Source organism: Sebastes fasciatus, chromosome 1 (genome assembly GCF_043250625.1).
Source record: "Sebastes fasciatus isolate fSebFas1 chromosome 1, fSebFas1.pri, whole genome shotgun sequence".
In the NCBI taxonomy this organism is placed as follows: Eukaryota; Metazoa; Chordata; class Actinopteri; order Perciformes; family Sebastidae; genus Sebastes; species Sebastes fasciatus.
The window spans coordinates 16935356-16951718 of NC_133795.1; the positions used below are offsets into that span (position 1 = coordinate 16935356).

A 16363-nucleotide genomic window follows, 5' to 3' on the forward strand; every position below is an offset into this window, starting at 1 on the left:
GGGAGGGGCGGGAATGCGCGGCGTGCTGACGGTCTACAAGTACAGAGCAGGAGGGAGAGGAGGAGAGACAGAGAGAGAGGAGTGCGGTGCGCGAATAGCAGACAAAATGAGTGACAGTCGGAAACTAAGCAGCATGTAAAATTATGGTGTTCTGGAAATTACAAGGTTTAGTATAATTATATTGAATAATTTAAGTAATATATGTGCACACATACTAATCATAGATCAAAACAGTGCTAAATTTGACTGAATTATAAAAGGCAGAAGCGGTAAAATGAAGAGCCGTTTGGGAGCCGAAAGATCCGGCTCTTCTTGGTGAGCTGAGCCAAATGATCTGGCTCACTAAAAAGAGCCGGAATTCCCATGACTAATACCCTGCAGTAACGTCACCGCCCCTTTTAGACCATCTAGTAATACTATTGGACGTTGTCGGATGATGCAACACGCTGATTGGCTAAAATCCCTGTCAATCATTTCCACCAACAAAAAAACCCGCCCATGACAGTTTTCATTTCCGGTTGTGTCCCCGTTGCTTTTTGTCGTACTAGAAACTGCTAGGAAGAAAGCCTCAAATGAACGCAGAACTAAACCGATAGAGGTGTTTAATCCCCCATAAACATTTTACAGTTAAGTTGTAATCAAAGACTTATTATATCAGGTCCTCTTTTTACTTTTGTTTGCTACTGAAAACAAACGTTCCGCTTTGTCCGGAGGATGATGGAGTGCACACTGACAGCAAGGAAGACGTTTCTCTCAACTTGTTTTCGTGCTGTAGAAGTAACTTTAAAGTCTTATTTTAGAGCTATATACGTGTTGTAAGTCACTAACTAAGTAAGCAGCTTGCTGTTGAAGGTGTTTCTGGTTTAATAAGCGATTGTTCACGAAGGAAAAGATTGTTTTTTGGCAGCAAACCGCCGTTTGACGTTTCCGTTGGAGCCGAGTTCAACGTCCAAACTGGCGACACAAGATGTCAGAGTCTGATGACAGTCGCACCAGGACGTTGAACTTCAACGTCGGTGTGCTCGGACATGTGGACAGCGGGAAGACGAGCCTCGCCAGGGTGCTGAGCAGCACCGCCTCCACGGCTGCCTTCGACAAGAACCCGCAGTCCCGAGAGAGAGGCATCACGCTGGACCTCGGCTTCTCCTCCTTCACGGTGGATCTGCCTGATCAGCTGCGAGGAGGAGGAGGCCAGCAGCAGCACTATGACAGCCTGCAGTTCACTCTGGTGGACTGTCCGGGACACGCCTCTCTTATCCGGACTATCATTGGGGGTGAGCTGAACTCTCTGCCAGGTTTTTGGTGCTAGATGTCCCTGATGACAGACAGTGAATGAAAGTCGTAAACACATACAGGAGACACTCAGGATACCAGCAACCAGCAACTACTTGCTAATTTATACACGCATGCAGTCACAACACAACGACCCTGAAATAAATTCTACCTTTATGAAGGTTATAATGTTCATTTAACTGTTTTAGAGGGGTTGTATTGCGTTATATTAAAGCAACGGTAGGTAGAATTGGAGCAAATATGATTTAAAGGGACTGTTTGTAAGAATCAGAAATGTTAACAGCGACACCTGTGGCCGTTAAGTCAGCGAAAGTCAGCGTCGGGTACGCGCTTGCTCGCTCTACATAGACATGAACGTACATTCACTAGATATTCTCAGAGCTACGAAGTCTTCTGCAGTGTATAGTGTGTGTGCATGCACGTGAGGTGGAGCGAGCTGAGTGAAGGCAGGCAGGCAGGCAGGCAGAGGAGCAGAGGAGCAGAGTACAGCAGAGACTCCGGCCCTGAAGACCAAAGCTACGGTCTCCCCCGCGTCCTCCGACCGCGGCCAACACTGTTTTGCAAGACGGGCTTCACTAGATATAACTTTTAGGTTTTGGTGCTTCCGTGTAGTTTGGGTTGGATTCTTGTCTGAACAGCGTAGCCACACACGAACGCGCATATGCGAGTGCACATGGGACACGGACCCAGGTGATTTATACGTGTAAGAAGTTACAAACAGTCACTTTAAAACAATATATTTTTATAAAACAGTCATTATATCCTGACAGTAGTGCATTAGACAGGTAATCTGGAAAAAAAAAATCATGTGCCTCTGTGTCCTCCGGTGCTCCTAATGGCATCTGCAAGATTTCACAGACTGGAGGAAAACAACCAATGAGAGCCGAGCTGGAGTCTGCCGTCTCTGAGCAGCTGTCAATCTCTCGCGAACTCTGATCAAACGGTCAAACTAGGCAGCGCTGATCAAATATGAATCAATATTCTGTTACTGTAATGCCTATTTCTGTCCTCAAATGTTTTCAGAAACATCTTGTAGTGTACTGTTTAGCTGTAAATGAGAAAGTTTGTGACCCGGCAGCCATGTTGAGATCAGATGAGGAAATACCAAACTTTCTCATTTTACAGCTAAACAGCACACATTCAAGTGCCAGTTTGACAGTGAGCCAGCATGCACAATATAGGCCCTTTTCACAGCAGGCATTTTGACATGTCATTGCAGGGTAAACACAGGTGTAATTAATGTTTCTGTGTAAATTTAAATATGCCTGGCTGAACACCCATGTGCCATCCTCTTGTTTACCTTTTTTTTTTACGCCCCTGGTAACCGTGGTAACCCTGTGTTTAACGTCACAACGCTATGAATTGTGGGTAATTCCCTCAGGCAAAGTGTGTCAATAACACATCACAATAGAACATAAGATGATACATCATTACATGTCCCACCTTGTGTTCTTAACAAAGGTCTGACTGTCTAAATGCTGCAGTCATGGTCACTGTAGGATGCTGCTTATACTACATCCTCACTGTAACACAAATTTGAACTATCCAGCAGAGGGTGCCTTTTTTCTCTGCAAGCAGCCAGGTTGATCATGTCATATTGACATGGACGGTTGGGAGTATGAGGAGACATAACTAGAGTGGTGTCCAGAGCAGATAATGACGTCTGTCTCTGTTATCTGCTTTCTCTTTTAATACTTCTTGTTTGTCACATTAATGAACAACCAGGATCAGACTTTTTTTAAACTTAAAGACTGTTAAATACTCAGACTTTGGTAGAAGTAATGGTCTTGGTATTAAAGCAGACTAAAAGCACTCAAACACTGACTGCTGCTATGTCGTGTAACCGACATACTAAATGAAACCTATGAGCCAGTGGGGTGGCACATGCTGTAGATTAGGGAGGAAGGAAAGTGTGTGGATTGGGGTATGTATTAAACTTCCCCTCCTGTCCCAAGTGGGGAGAGCACAGGAAAGAGAGGGAGCCAAATAGAAGGAGAGAAAAGAGGGGAACACAGGAAAGAGAGACTGCCAAAGTCAGGAAAAGGAAAGACAACCAAGTGAGCTGCAGCTCTGGTTTCAACCCTCTAGCCTTTTACTCTCTTTGTGCACCCCTCCCCTAATTTCTCTTCTTGTTCTACTGTTATTTTTGGGTATCTGTGTCCATTCCTACTTATGTTGCTGTTGTCGGTTTCGGAGTCTCTACTCACAACTCTCTTCTTACATCTTTTCATAGATGCACAACAGGAAAGCTGGAATGTCTTTAACAGCAAATGACTCTGTTGTTCTGATTCAGCTTGCTGCTTTTTCTTCCATGTCAGTAATATCTGACATCCTCTTGATTATTGTTTGCATTTTCTGCTCTCTTCTAGGTGCCCAAATAATTGACCTGATGATGCTGGTGGTGGATGTGGTGAAAGGGGTGCAGACTCAGACTGCAGAGTGTCTGCTGATAGGAGAGCTGACCTGCCGTCGCATGGTGGTCGTCCTAAACAAAATTGACCTGCTGCCACCCAACAAAAGACAGAGTGCCATTGAGAAAATGACCAAGAGACTGCACAAAACTCTGGAGAGCACCAGGTCTGCATTTATTACAAGTAAAAGAATAAATCGGGATAATGTGGAAATGTGGGCCCAGACAGCTAAGTGGGTTAGGGCATCCCATGTTCTCCCAGTGGCCCAGCATTGCTGTCAAGCTTCCTCTCTCTGCATTCCAGCGGTCTGTCTGTCAGATCCACTTGTTTTTTATTCAAAGTAACTTCAATCATTACTTCAACATCAAAGCATGAAGTCATTTCAATATGACTGTTTTTTTTTCTGTTGGCCAGATTTAAGGAATGTCCAGTGATTGCTGTGGCGGCGAAGCCCGGGGGCCCCGAGGCTGCTGACACAGAGGAGCCACATGGAGTGCCAGAGTTAATAGAGGTAAAGTCCGGAAACACACTGGTCCCCCTCCATTGTTACTAATTTAGCTCAAAAGAGCACATAAGTTCTCACTTATGAGCAAGTGCTGTTAGTCAGCAGACATTGTTCAAGTGGTGGTAAAATAGTAAAGCAAGTCCTTTAGCTGTGTTTTCTACCACACAACTGAAACTAACAGAATACTTTCTTTGTTCACTTAATAAAGTATATACTTAGTACAGTGTGTACTGTACTTGAAAAATGGTCACTGGCAAACTGTTAACAACTGTATATTACTTATTTGATGTGCTACAAAAATTCAAAGTGGTTTATCTCATGGTAGGTAATGATTCAAATAACAAGGAGAAGCATTAGTTTCAGAAATTCAATTCAGTTAGCGTAGTCAACTCTTGTCTGTAGCCTAACCAATACTGGATTTTGAGGCCTACAGATTTCGATATTAAAAAAAGATGATAATCCTTTTTGTTTTACATAACATAAACCAATATTTTTAGGGCCGCAACTAACGATTATTTTCATTGTCGATTAATCTGTTGATTATTTTCTCGATTTGGTGATTAGATGTTTGGTCTATAAAATGTCCGAAAATGGTGAAAAATGTCGCTCAGTGTTTCCCAAAGCCCAAGATGACGTCTTCAAATGTCTTGCTTTGTCCACAACTCAAAGATATTCAGTTAACTGTCATGAAGGAGTAAGGAAACCAGAAAATATTCACATTTAAGAAGCTGGAATCAGAGAATTTTTATTTCCTTAAAAAAATAGTTGACAATTAATTTAATAGTTGACAACTAATCAATTAATCGTTGCAGCTCTAAATATTTTTGATATCTTACATTTGTTTAAAAAAACCGAGATGAAGATATGTACTGAGCTGCACATTTTTCAGTTGAGAAATAAACTTGCGAGTGCTCTCTGATGGATACACTGTTTATCAATTACTGCAAACATATTGTAGCGACTACTATCGATCAAAAGCCGCTGAGAGGCTAAGTAGGCTCTTAACTGTGACTTGTTCAAAGAAATCCTAATGTCAAGATGTGTTTATGCTGTTTAATAAATGAAAAGAGTAACAAGCAATAATTTAACTGGAATAACTAAAGTAGGTTACGGTCAACAGAAAATATTGGAGCCTAGCTCACCCTATTTGTCTCAATCCCGCGGTCCAAGTTAACAGGTGAATACCACTCCCCTGTGCCAATTACCAGAAGTTTAAGCAACCAAAAAGAACGTGTTCAGCCAATACAAATAATAAACAACTCAAGCGATAAACACATTTTGTCTCCTACACATATCTTTGTAATTTCTGTACTGCAGTTTCTTAATTATCGGCTGACATACCGTATACGCTGATACCAATGTACTGTCAGCCTGGCTGATTTTTCGGTCAGGCTGTAGTCTTGTCAAGCTTACCTGAGTCCTGACACAGTCTGCCACAGTTGAAGAGGTTATACCTTTTTTTCCTGGGCTGTGAATAACGACAGTATGACTCACACATCAGGACCAGAACAGCTCTTATAACATGAGCGATATGGTGTTTTAGGCAGTGTTTGTGAAGCCACCACACAGTCAGACTAGCCAGATATGGATCTAATTAGTGCCTCTCTTTGATCTGGTTCCATATTTGTGTATGTGTGACCTTGCAGTATTATGACAGCACTTATCTTTTGTGTGTTTAAATAAATGTGTCTTTCTTCTTACCCTTTTGGTTGTCTGTCTCAGCTTTTGAAGAAACAGACATACCTCCCTCAGAGAGACCCCGGAGGTGACCTCCTGATGGCTGTGGACCACTGCTTCTCCATCCGTGGTCAGGGAACAGTCATGACTGGAACCATCCTGCAGGGGTCGCTGGCCATCAATGACACTGTGGAAATCCCAACACTAAAGGTATGCTCCAAAAATGGGCATGAATTCTGAATCTCTGATATTTACAGGCAGGTAACATACCAGAGTGCTGGAAAGTCTTTCATGGAAAACCACAGAGATTCGGAAGTTCAGTAGTTGACTGGAAGCGGGCAGACGGAGGGAGGGATGTCCGAGTGGGTGCAGAGGATGTGTCAGTTTAATGTGAGGGAAGGATGAGGGGACTGGGGGTGGACTGGCAGCTCAGGAGTTGGGTAATTTAGACCAGATGCACACTTTCAGCCAGGCTCAGCAGTTTTGTCTGCCGTTTTCATGTTCACCTCTTGGTGGCAGCAAATGGCTGAATTAACAGTCATTTATTGCAGAGCCTTGATCTGTGTCACCACTGTTGATTTGGTCAGACAACAAAAACAACCACAGAAACATTGTGGTATCATGGATGGGTAGATGGACAGGTAGTAAGACGGATATCTTTTAATTGTTCATTTGTGTAATTGTGATGAGTTTGGAGATGTAGAGTTTAAAAAATAAAGCAATTAAGTTTTTAATTTTTCAATCAAATCTTGATATCACTGAAATACACATTCAGATATGATAACATAACTAACTGCAAGCTGTACATATTCAATGAGCCGTGTACTGACGTACTGTACGTGCATATTTTATTGTCCTCTACAGGGCCTTTCCCTTAAATATATTATAAATCATCTCTGTACTGTAGAGATAAAAACATGTTTTTTTTAGAGCTGTAACGTTTAGTCGTCAGAAAAATAAACGTCAACTATTATCGTTAAGGTATTTGTTAATGCAAAAATGGCAGAAAATATTGTTTTCAGCTTCCCAAATATGGAGATATCCTGTTTTTCCCTGTATTATATCATATTAAACTGAATATCTTTGGATTTTGGACTGACAATACAAGACATTTAAAGACACCTTGGACTTTGAGAAACTGAAATTGACATGTTTTCACTATTTTCTGACATTTTATAGACCAAACAATTAACCGATTAATCTAGAAAATAATCTGCAGATTAATCAACATTGAAAATAGTTATTAGTTGCAGCCCTAGTTTGCTTTTGTTTAATCTCATGTTGTATTCTATCTTTAGTTTCTAGGTTTTAAATGTAAAAATTAAAGTTGGACCTGAAGAAGTATTTTGAAATAGTAAAAAACAAACAAACACATGGCTGAAGCATTGTGTGAGCTATGAGAATCATTGTGTAGTAAATCTATTCTATTGATGTTAAATTAAATAGGTATTAAATTGATGTTAGAAATCTGTTATTTATTGTATTTCTACGCTCTCTGACATCAGGTGACCAAGAAGATAAAGTCGGTGCAGATGTTTCGGAAGCCTGTGTCAGGGGCCATGCAGGGGGATCGTGTGGGTGTGTGTGTGACACAGTTTGACCCTAAACTGTTAGAGCGGGGTGTGGTGTGCACCCCAGGGTCCCTGCGCACCCTCTATGCAGCAGTCATCTCTGTGAGGAAGATAGGCTACTTCAAGGGCTCTCTCGCCAACCGTGCCAAGTTCCACATCACCATGGGTCATGAGACAATCATGGCGAGGGTTGCTTTCTTCGGCCTGCCACCTGTGGCTGCCTCAGAGCCGCCCGCAGACGCTGAACCACCTCCACTACAGCCCTGCTCACTGGATACACCCTTCACCTTCGAGAGGGAATACTTCTACCAGGATGAATATGTCACCGGTCAGGGAGAGGTGAGTCCAGGATCTGACCCAGAGCAATGGGCTTTGTTGGAGTTTGAGCGGCCAGTCACATGCCCCTCACTCTGCCTGGTGATCGGTTCCAAGCTGGACACAGACATCCACGCCAATGCATGCCGGTTGGCCTTCCAAGGCCGTCTGCTCCAGGGGTTTGAAGATAAAGGCTACGCTGAGACGGCCCTGCCTCGTCTGCGCATCTACAAGACGAAACACAAGGAGGGACAGGTGGAAAGGGTGAGTGGGACACTAAGCAGTTCTTTTCTGACTGTCATCCTCTCTGCTTACCCTTTAGTGTTGCCCTTGCGCCACTGCCCTCTCTATCACCTTGTTCTCTTTCTTCTGGCTGTGGTTTCTTCTTTGGATGTTTCTCATTGCTGGTGGCACTGGAGCGTGCCTCTCAGACAGAGCCCCTATTGTACACAGTCATAAACACGCACACAAACACAAGCATGCACATGCAGCCCTGGTGATCAGTGTTTGAGGCATGGATGGGTATGCATGCCTTAGCATGTGCTGTGACACAAGGGTGTGCGTGGGTGGCCAACTGACGCCACTAGTCCTGTCTAGCTGTCAGAGGCTGGCACTGTTTGGACACACCTGAGTGGCACAGGAATACCCACATGACTGTGAGTTAACCTTCCTTCGCTTCTCTCTGGCTCAGCTTCTTTCTCTCTCTCTCTCTCTCTCTCTCTCACACACACATGCGGTTTTGTGTTACTGACGTGTCCTAAATCCTGCACTCCAGTTCATACTGATCCGATCCATATCTCATCTTATCTAATGCTGTTGTTTTCTTATTGATTTTAACATCTGATAATGGGAATTTTTCAAAAGGTCCACACTGCTCCCTGGTAGCTCACCTGGTAGAGCAGGCACCCCATGTACCAAAGCTGAGTCCTTACCGCAGCGGCCTGGGGTTTGAATCCAACCTGCGGCCCTTTGCTGCATGTCAATCCCTCTCTCTCCCGTTTTCAGAACTATCACTGTCTCTCTCATTAAAAGCATAAAAGCCCCAAAAATGATCTTTAAAAAAAAAAAAAAGTCAACAGCCACCAACTTCGCACAGTTTGTATTTTTATCTGTGGGCGCACTGAAGATGTTGTGACTCTTGTCATTCTGCGCTGTACAGTTAAGTTTCTCTGTGTGCACCCTTGTGCAGGGTCAGACTCAGGTTAGGGGTCAAGTGTGTGAACTAGCTTCCTGCTGTTAGCACCTCAGGCTGTTGACAGCTCCAGTCAGTGACTCATTAGTAGAACAGCGTGCGTTCGAGAGGTCAGACCGCGGTCATGTGACGTTACATTTGTCCTTCATCTGTCTCCCAGAAAGAGGCAGTTATGTCTCAAGACTTGAGAATTCCTTTTTCTAAAAGAACACATTACTGACATTGTTGAGATATGACGGTGTCATCCAGTCACAATTCATACAGTCTGTCAGACTTGTACAGCAACTGTATTTTTTTTTATCTACGCATCAGTCACGCTTGAGGGACGTCTGGGTCAAATGTTCAAGAATGAATGAGGGTTAGGCAGAAGAGAGAGGAGTAGCTGGCGGTGGGGGGGGGGGGGGGTGAGTTGGAGACAGAGCGGTGCCCTCATGTTATCAGATTAGTGACGGGTTAGATCGACTTAGTGATGGATGATAAGAAAGAAATACAAACAAATATAGCATAAAATGTGCAGGATGAAAGAGAAAGTGCGAGACAGCCAGGCGGCGAGCCTCGAAGAATGTGGCTTACGGCGCGTTGTACAGTTGATGAGGTGCACAGGGTGGAGGATCAGCTCTTCTTCCTCACTCTGCCATGATGAGTGAGTGAAATCAGGACAACCCACAAGATCCAACTAAATTAGCGATGCTCCGATACCATTTTTTCCTTCCCGATACCGATACCGATACCAGTGTGTTAAAAAACGAAAACAAAAAAACCAACAGCTGTATATAGCTAACCCTGTATGGATGTGATATGATTGCTATCATTGTTGTATGACCTTGCTCAGGTCAAACTAGGGCTAACTCGAATGCTTCGAAGCTTCGGCCGTTGCCATGGTAATCAACCTCCAAATCAGTATTCAAATGCTTTGTTTTTTTGGTTTTTTTCATATATATAAGTATGTAATAATTAAGTATAAATCCCCAAATAGCCCATGAAATAAGGAATAACCCAACAATTATTCATTATTCATATTCAACATTAATTATTATTAGTTATAATCAGACGGATATCGAAAACCTTTGAATATTTCTTATTGAAGCTTCGAAGCCCAAAAAATGGTATTCGGGATAGCCCTCTGTAAAACATGAACAAATACATACAGAGAATGAATGCAATAGGACTTTTATTATCCAGTTTGACAGATTTTCCAGTGCGAAATATTGCCAAATTGCTGACATTTTGCTAGCTCTGACTAACGTTGCACTCTCCGCTAACAGCCGCCCGCTCGGTACTGCGCGTGTGCAACTCTGAACAGAGATGAGAAAGAAGCGAGATGGCTCACTCGTTAGCTACTTCCATCATCGATTTCGGATGCAACAATCGTTTCGAGTGAGCAATCTCGCTTCTTCCTCATCTCTGTTGAGAGTTGCACATGTGCAGTGCAGGATGTACGGATCCGGTAGTGAGTGACCCGTGTTGTTGTTCCTGTGTAGCGTAAATGAGCTGATAAATGATATGATAACGTGATATAGGATCGGTGCAGATACTAGCCGATACCCGATCCAGCATTTTAGGCTGTATCGGAACAACTCTACCAACTAAAACACATCCACATTTTCACAGTCATAATTAGATCACATACATTCACACCATTAGTGCTGCAGCTCATAAGGCTCTTTCCCGCTCTCTTGTGCTCAGGTGACTGACGATTACACTGTGATTGGCCGCAGCCTGTTCAAGAAGGAGACCAACCTCCAGCTGTTTGTGGGGTTGAAGGTCACGCTGTCGACAGGCGAGACTGGCGTTATCGAGGGCGGGTTTGGACAGAGCGGGAAGTACAAGATCAGAGTACAAGGTAAGGATTACCTGAGGTGGGAAGTTACTGTTTCTTCTTCACCTCTGTCACACCTGTATCAAACTACTGATACCGTTTACTGGAGGCTGAGTCACACATATCAAACTCACTGTTCCATAGACAAATCTCCCTCTTCTTCAATACACACACCCAGAGCACTCTCTCTATCTTTCCTTGGACGTTGGGGCTCTCTCTGCGGACAGTTTTCAGGATGCGGTAAGAGTGGTAGGCCCGACATCCTGAGCCACATTCCCAGGATTCCTCTGGGGATTGCCAGTGTTCCGGGGGAAGTCTGTTCTGTGTTTATTTTACCTTCTGTTGCTCCGAACCCACTGCTCCACACCGGGAGGGAAGAGAAAACAAAAACATTTAGAAAGAGAACCTCACCTACATCCTCTTCACTGCCTCACATACTCAAAAGTCTCTGACATATTATTAACACACACATCTTCACGCAGGAACATGATATGAACATCCAGTGGTGTTCATTTGAGACTCCCAACATTAGGGCAAATATGGCACTATTCCACTGATAAGGGGTAGGTCAAATTATTGATATGGCCAATACGGTCTCCTATAATACTTTATCAATACACTAGTGTCAATGTCATGATAGGTTTAGGCGTATCTAACCTTACTACTGACGTTTTTACTCTGAACTTTTGCTTTATGGCAGTTAAGCCTTTTGCAAGCTTTACATTTGCATGATGGCAAAAATGAACATGTTGAATCTCTCTGAAGCTGTTTGATTTGCTGGGTAATGCATGACTTGTTGCTGTTTGTCAGTATCATGTATGTTGTCCGTTGACTGCCTGTTGCTTCATAGACTTTCTCTTTAATTTTCTGTCATTTCTTAAGCACACATCTAACTATAAAGCAAGCTGTTTGTCTGTCCTTCTGTGTGTCCTCTGCATATCTCGAGAACCGCTCATCCGATCTACTTCGCACATGGCGGGTGTATTTCTCAGTACCCAAGAAAGGGCAGTGTTGAATGTTGTACAATTGGGCCCGAAGGTGGCGCTACAACAATGAACGTTCTGGCCTGTAACTTATGAACCATAACGCTCAGAATTTTTTTTTTTTCTGGATTTTGTAGGTTCAGACGTATCTATCTATCTATATAAGCCACGCCGATTTGCATCTAGATTGATTTTTCACCATTTTGAATTGTGTCCGAATCAGATTTGTTGCTACTACTCCCACAAATGTTGAGCAATCGTCACCAAATTTGCCGGAAAAAGTTACTTTTTTGGATTTTTGATATTCCATTCAGTTTTGCTATAGCTGGCCCTCAAAGTTAGCTCAAATGCGGTGGGCAGGGCTTACATTAAAAAAAAATGTCAAATCTCCTGAACACTTTGTGCTATTGGGACCACATTTGTTGGACACATGTAGATATGATGTCTGAGTTACCATGACAATTTGGTGCCATCGCATATCTTGAGAACCGTTAATCCAATCAACTTCCCACTTGGTGGGTACAAGCAAGTGCTACTGCAAGTAGGACTTCTGGTGGGCAAACACTCGGCCCGTTCCGGACGGGCATGCACTCCGAACCGGCACTGCACTAGTATATAAGATAAAGAGAATTAATGAAAATGTGTAAGCATGTTTGCTTTTATGGAGCCTTCACTGGTCAATGCTTTTCTGTTATTCACACCTTTACTGCTCATACCTGCATTATTTCTAGGGCTGCAACTAACAATTATTTGTACTGCTTATTAATTTGCCAACTGTTTTCTCTATTATTCAATTAATATTGTTTTGTCCACATTTGTCCATCAAAATTTCCTAAAGCTTAAGATGATACCATTCAATTCCTTGTTTTGTTTTACCCTAAAATATTAATTTTACTGTAACATACAAATAAAACAGGAAATCTGCACATTTGAGAAGCTGGAATTAGAGTGTGCTTGGCAATTTTCTGTCGATTCATTCATCACTTATCTGTTATGAGCACAGAAAAGAGTGGTTTAAACCTGATGTTATACTACTCCTCCAAAATAAACTTGCTGCCAACTGACCTTATTTTAGTTTTCCACCAAAGCTAATTTATACCTATATTTGGTGCTTATTGGGTGCTGATTTTGGACCCTGTCTGATAAACACTGTCTGATGAGTACGCCACTAGTCATATCCTTATCTTTCACATGCACGTAACTTGATTCTTAGGCTTCAGTGATAGTCCCATTTCCCTTTTAAGTCTGCAATTGTACTACATAGTACATGTTTTTTAAATACATTTTCTACACACAAATACCTAGAAATGTGTTTGAGGACGTGTAAAAGTGCAATTCCTATGAGTCACTCGTATGTGAAAACAAATCATTTAAATTTGGGCGTGTTCTGTGGTGGTAAACGGACATTTTCAGCAGATTGTAGATAACAAGAAGAGATTTCTGTCTGCGCTGCAACCATAACAACCCTCACATTGGCATAACGATAACAACAAGAATGCTGGCGCCATTGTGCGTGAGGTCAGACAGCCAGCGTGTGAAGCAGTGAACCCAGAACATTTCTTACCTTCCGTGTGTAAAACGGCAAACAAGCAGCCGCATACAGAAAGGCGAGGGGGTAGTTATGACGGCGTAGAAGAATTTGTAGTGCATGCATGAGGTCAGCGTTCACAGGAAGCAGCTACAGTGAGGCTGAGAACGAGGCCCAAGTGAAGGAAGAGTGTCAGGATGAGACAGTACTAACGCAGAGAGTCGAGGAGCAGCTGTTCAACAGTTACATCAGGAGGATGAAGGCATCAATTGATCTCGAGGTCAGCACACTGAACAGGCTCCAGCACTGATACAGCACACATAACCAGGAAGAAAAGATCTCTATCAAACATCAGATATACCTACATTTAGATGATTAGGTTGACCTAAGCACATAGTGTAGGACAGTTGTAATCTAGATGTATTGCATAAGGGGATCTATTTATATAACTGTTTTAGTTAGATAATCAACCCTTTTGCTTGACCTACCTGTTTCTCTTTTCTTCAGAGGGCCTTTGCCCAGGAACCAAGCAGTTGTTATCCTCCACCTCTAAGAAGAAAGGGAAGGGTGGAAGCAAAGGAGAACCACCAAATGAAGAGGAGCCCAAAACCGACTCTCAGCCTGTTAGCATTCACTTGCATTTCAAGCGGTATGTCTTCGATCCACATAAAAAGATGGTTCAGTCTTGACCTTTCGTTGCACGCTCTTGAGCCTGGCATTGTGTCACAGTGCTTCAGTGTTTCAGAGGTCGTGTAGAGGTGAGGGGAATACTGGCCTCTGTATCAGAGGTATGATCATTTTATTCTATCAGCCTCTGATGGAGACAGTCTGCTGAAATGCAATGATTGTGGAATGCTGATTTTTCTTTTTTTATCTCCCTTTATGGAGATGGACTTAATCCAGTTTTCTCCATCACAAGGGTGGAAGCCGACCATCTGTCCTTAATGCATTTGAGTTGTCTTCAACAAAAATCACTACTTTTGTTCTTATTTGTAAGTCTGAATCCATTTTTTTGACTTGCAGAAAACTTATCAGTATGTTTCTAATTCAGCTGAGCCTTGATTGGCATAAACACATCAGCTAGCATTGCAGAAACACTGAACTCACAGATTTCTACAGATCTCTGTACTCACTGTTATGCGTCTTGCTCTCCAGCTGGGATAAAGGTCATGTTATGTTTCATTGGCTGTGTGAGTTCAAAGTTATTTGTCTATATTTCAATATTCTTCATTTCATTTGACTTGAATGGCAGTTTGTAGAGCTGCATTTTACCCAGAATAGCAGTTATTCCAGAGGTTGCTTGACTTGAATTGAATACTGATCTTTACAGAAAGACAAATAAAGCAAACTTGTGCTGAAAGTTTATTTCTGACTGATATTTTCTGTGTGATCATTGGTAGTGACCTTGATGTACACAATATGAATATAATAGTTGTGTGCCAAATTCGATTTGCAGAATTCATCAGTAATTATGTACAATTAATTTTTTTACATAAACACAATATGAATCCTTCTCCATGCTCGCTGCAGTTTGTATGTACAGTACCTACGGCGGCATATGTACAACAGTCAAAAGAAAAACTGTATCCACATATTTTATTTGCAAATCCTACACACTAGATATATACTGAACCCTAAACTTTAATGCGTGTCTAACCCACGTTTCTCTCCGGCTAGTTTGTTATGCTGCCATCCGTACTTTGCAGCATAATGGGCACATTTTAAATGAGTTTTCCAGATGTCACTCTTTCCAGAATCAATTCGATACATATACAATCCCAGCTGTAACTAATATGCATAACAAGTTTACCGAACTATAGTATGCCGTTTGAAACTGCCTACTGAAGCGTAGTACACTAGTCTGCAAAAGCATGATCAACACCTGGTGTAAAATTTAGAAATGGGATCTCTGGTAATTGTGCACGTTTATGTACATTATAGTCATTTTGATAGTGGTTTTAAAGTTGCTATTTGAATTGAAAAAGCAATAAATAGGGCTGCACGATTATGGCCAAAATGATAATCACGATTATTTTGATCAATATTGTAGGGCTGTCCCGAATACCATTTTTTGGGCTTCGAAGCTTCGGTGAGAAATATTCGAAGCTTCACAGCGCAGCAGGCTGACATGTTCTTTTGTCTGTCTGTCTCCATCTTTCCTGTTTCAGCGCCCGAGACGGCGCCGCTGCCGCTCTACTCTACAAACAGCGACATCCGTCTGAGAATAACTAATAATAATTAATGTTGAATATGAATCATGAATAAGGTTGTGGGATTATTCCATACTTCATCGGCTATTTTGGGATTTATACTTTATTATTATTTTATTTTTTAAAAAAAAGACAAAAAAACGAAGCATTTGAATACTGATTTGGAAGTCGATTACCATGGCAACGGTCGAAGCTTCGAAGCATTCGGGTCAGCCCTACAATACTTGGATCCCGATTATTTATCACCCTTATTCATTGAGTTTAGGGACAAAATATTTTGATTGCACTTCCACATGAAATAAACAGACTGCTTTCACTTCCATGTTGTGCTACATTCCTGCTAATGTACAAATCTTTGCATCAAAATAAAACTTAAATAAGGTTCTTCTCCACCTGAATTCATTGCTTTTTGTTTTTGACAGTCAAAAGGAGTTATATATCAAGTGGTACGCTTGATTTGATATGCAGCAGGGTTTTCTATGAGCGTAGCATTTTAAGCATCAATATCGCAGTCAATCATGTTCATTTAATTGTGGGAAGCTAAATTTGTGATTAATATTCAATTAATTGTGAAGCCCTAAAATGAATCATATACTAGAGTATTTAGAGATGGACATTATCTACTGTATGTGTCTTTTATTCTGCATATGTTTTAACTTCTTTCTCTTTCACTGTAAGATTTGCCATGTTTGAATGAGTACATTGAATGAGTACACCATGAACGAACAAATAGGAAATAGTAAGAAAAACGTAACAATGACAACCCATGTTGTAGTTGATTGATGGTGCTATTAATCAGCCAGTCAGTGAGAACTGTACGGGGCGGATTGTGTCTCTGTGAGTGTTTTTGTGTATGTGC

General features: G+C 42.0%; 1 protein-coding gene across 2 annotated transcripts; it reads left to right on the forward strand.

Annotated features, from left to right (window-relative positions):
• Positions 1 to 709: 709 nt before the first annotated feature.
• eefsec (eukaryotic elongation factor, selenocysteine-tRNA-specific) lies at positions 710 to 14649 on the forward strand. Of its 2 annotated transcripts, none has more exons than XM_074634029.1 (7): positions 710 to 1274; positions 3663 to 3870; positions 4119 to 4215; positions 5932 to 6096; positions 7392 to 8036; positions 10651 to 10807; positions 13802 to 14649. In XM_074634029.1, the coding sequence occupies exons 1-7, from the start codon at positions 968 to 970 to the stop codon at positions 13981 to 13983; spliced, it is 1761 nt and encodes a 586-aa protein (XP_074490130.1). In that variant the 5' UTR covers positions 710 to 967; the 3' UTR covers positions 13984 to 14649. The 2 variants fall into 2 exon arrangements, with proteins under 2 accessions (XP_074490130.1, XP_074490134.1); XM_074634033.1 differs by lacking the exon at positions 13802 to 14649 and adding an exon at positions 11730 to 11890.
• The last annotated feature ends 1714 nt before the right edge of the window (positions 14650 to 16363 follow it).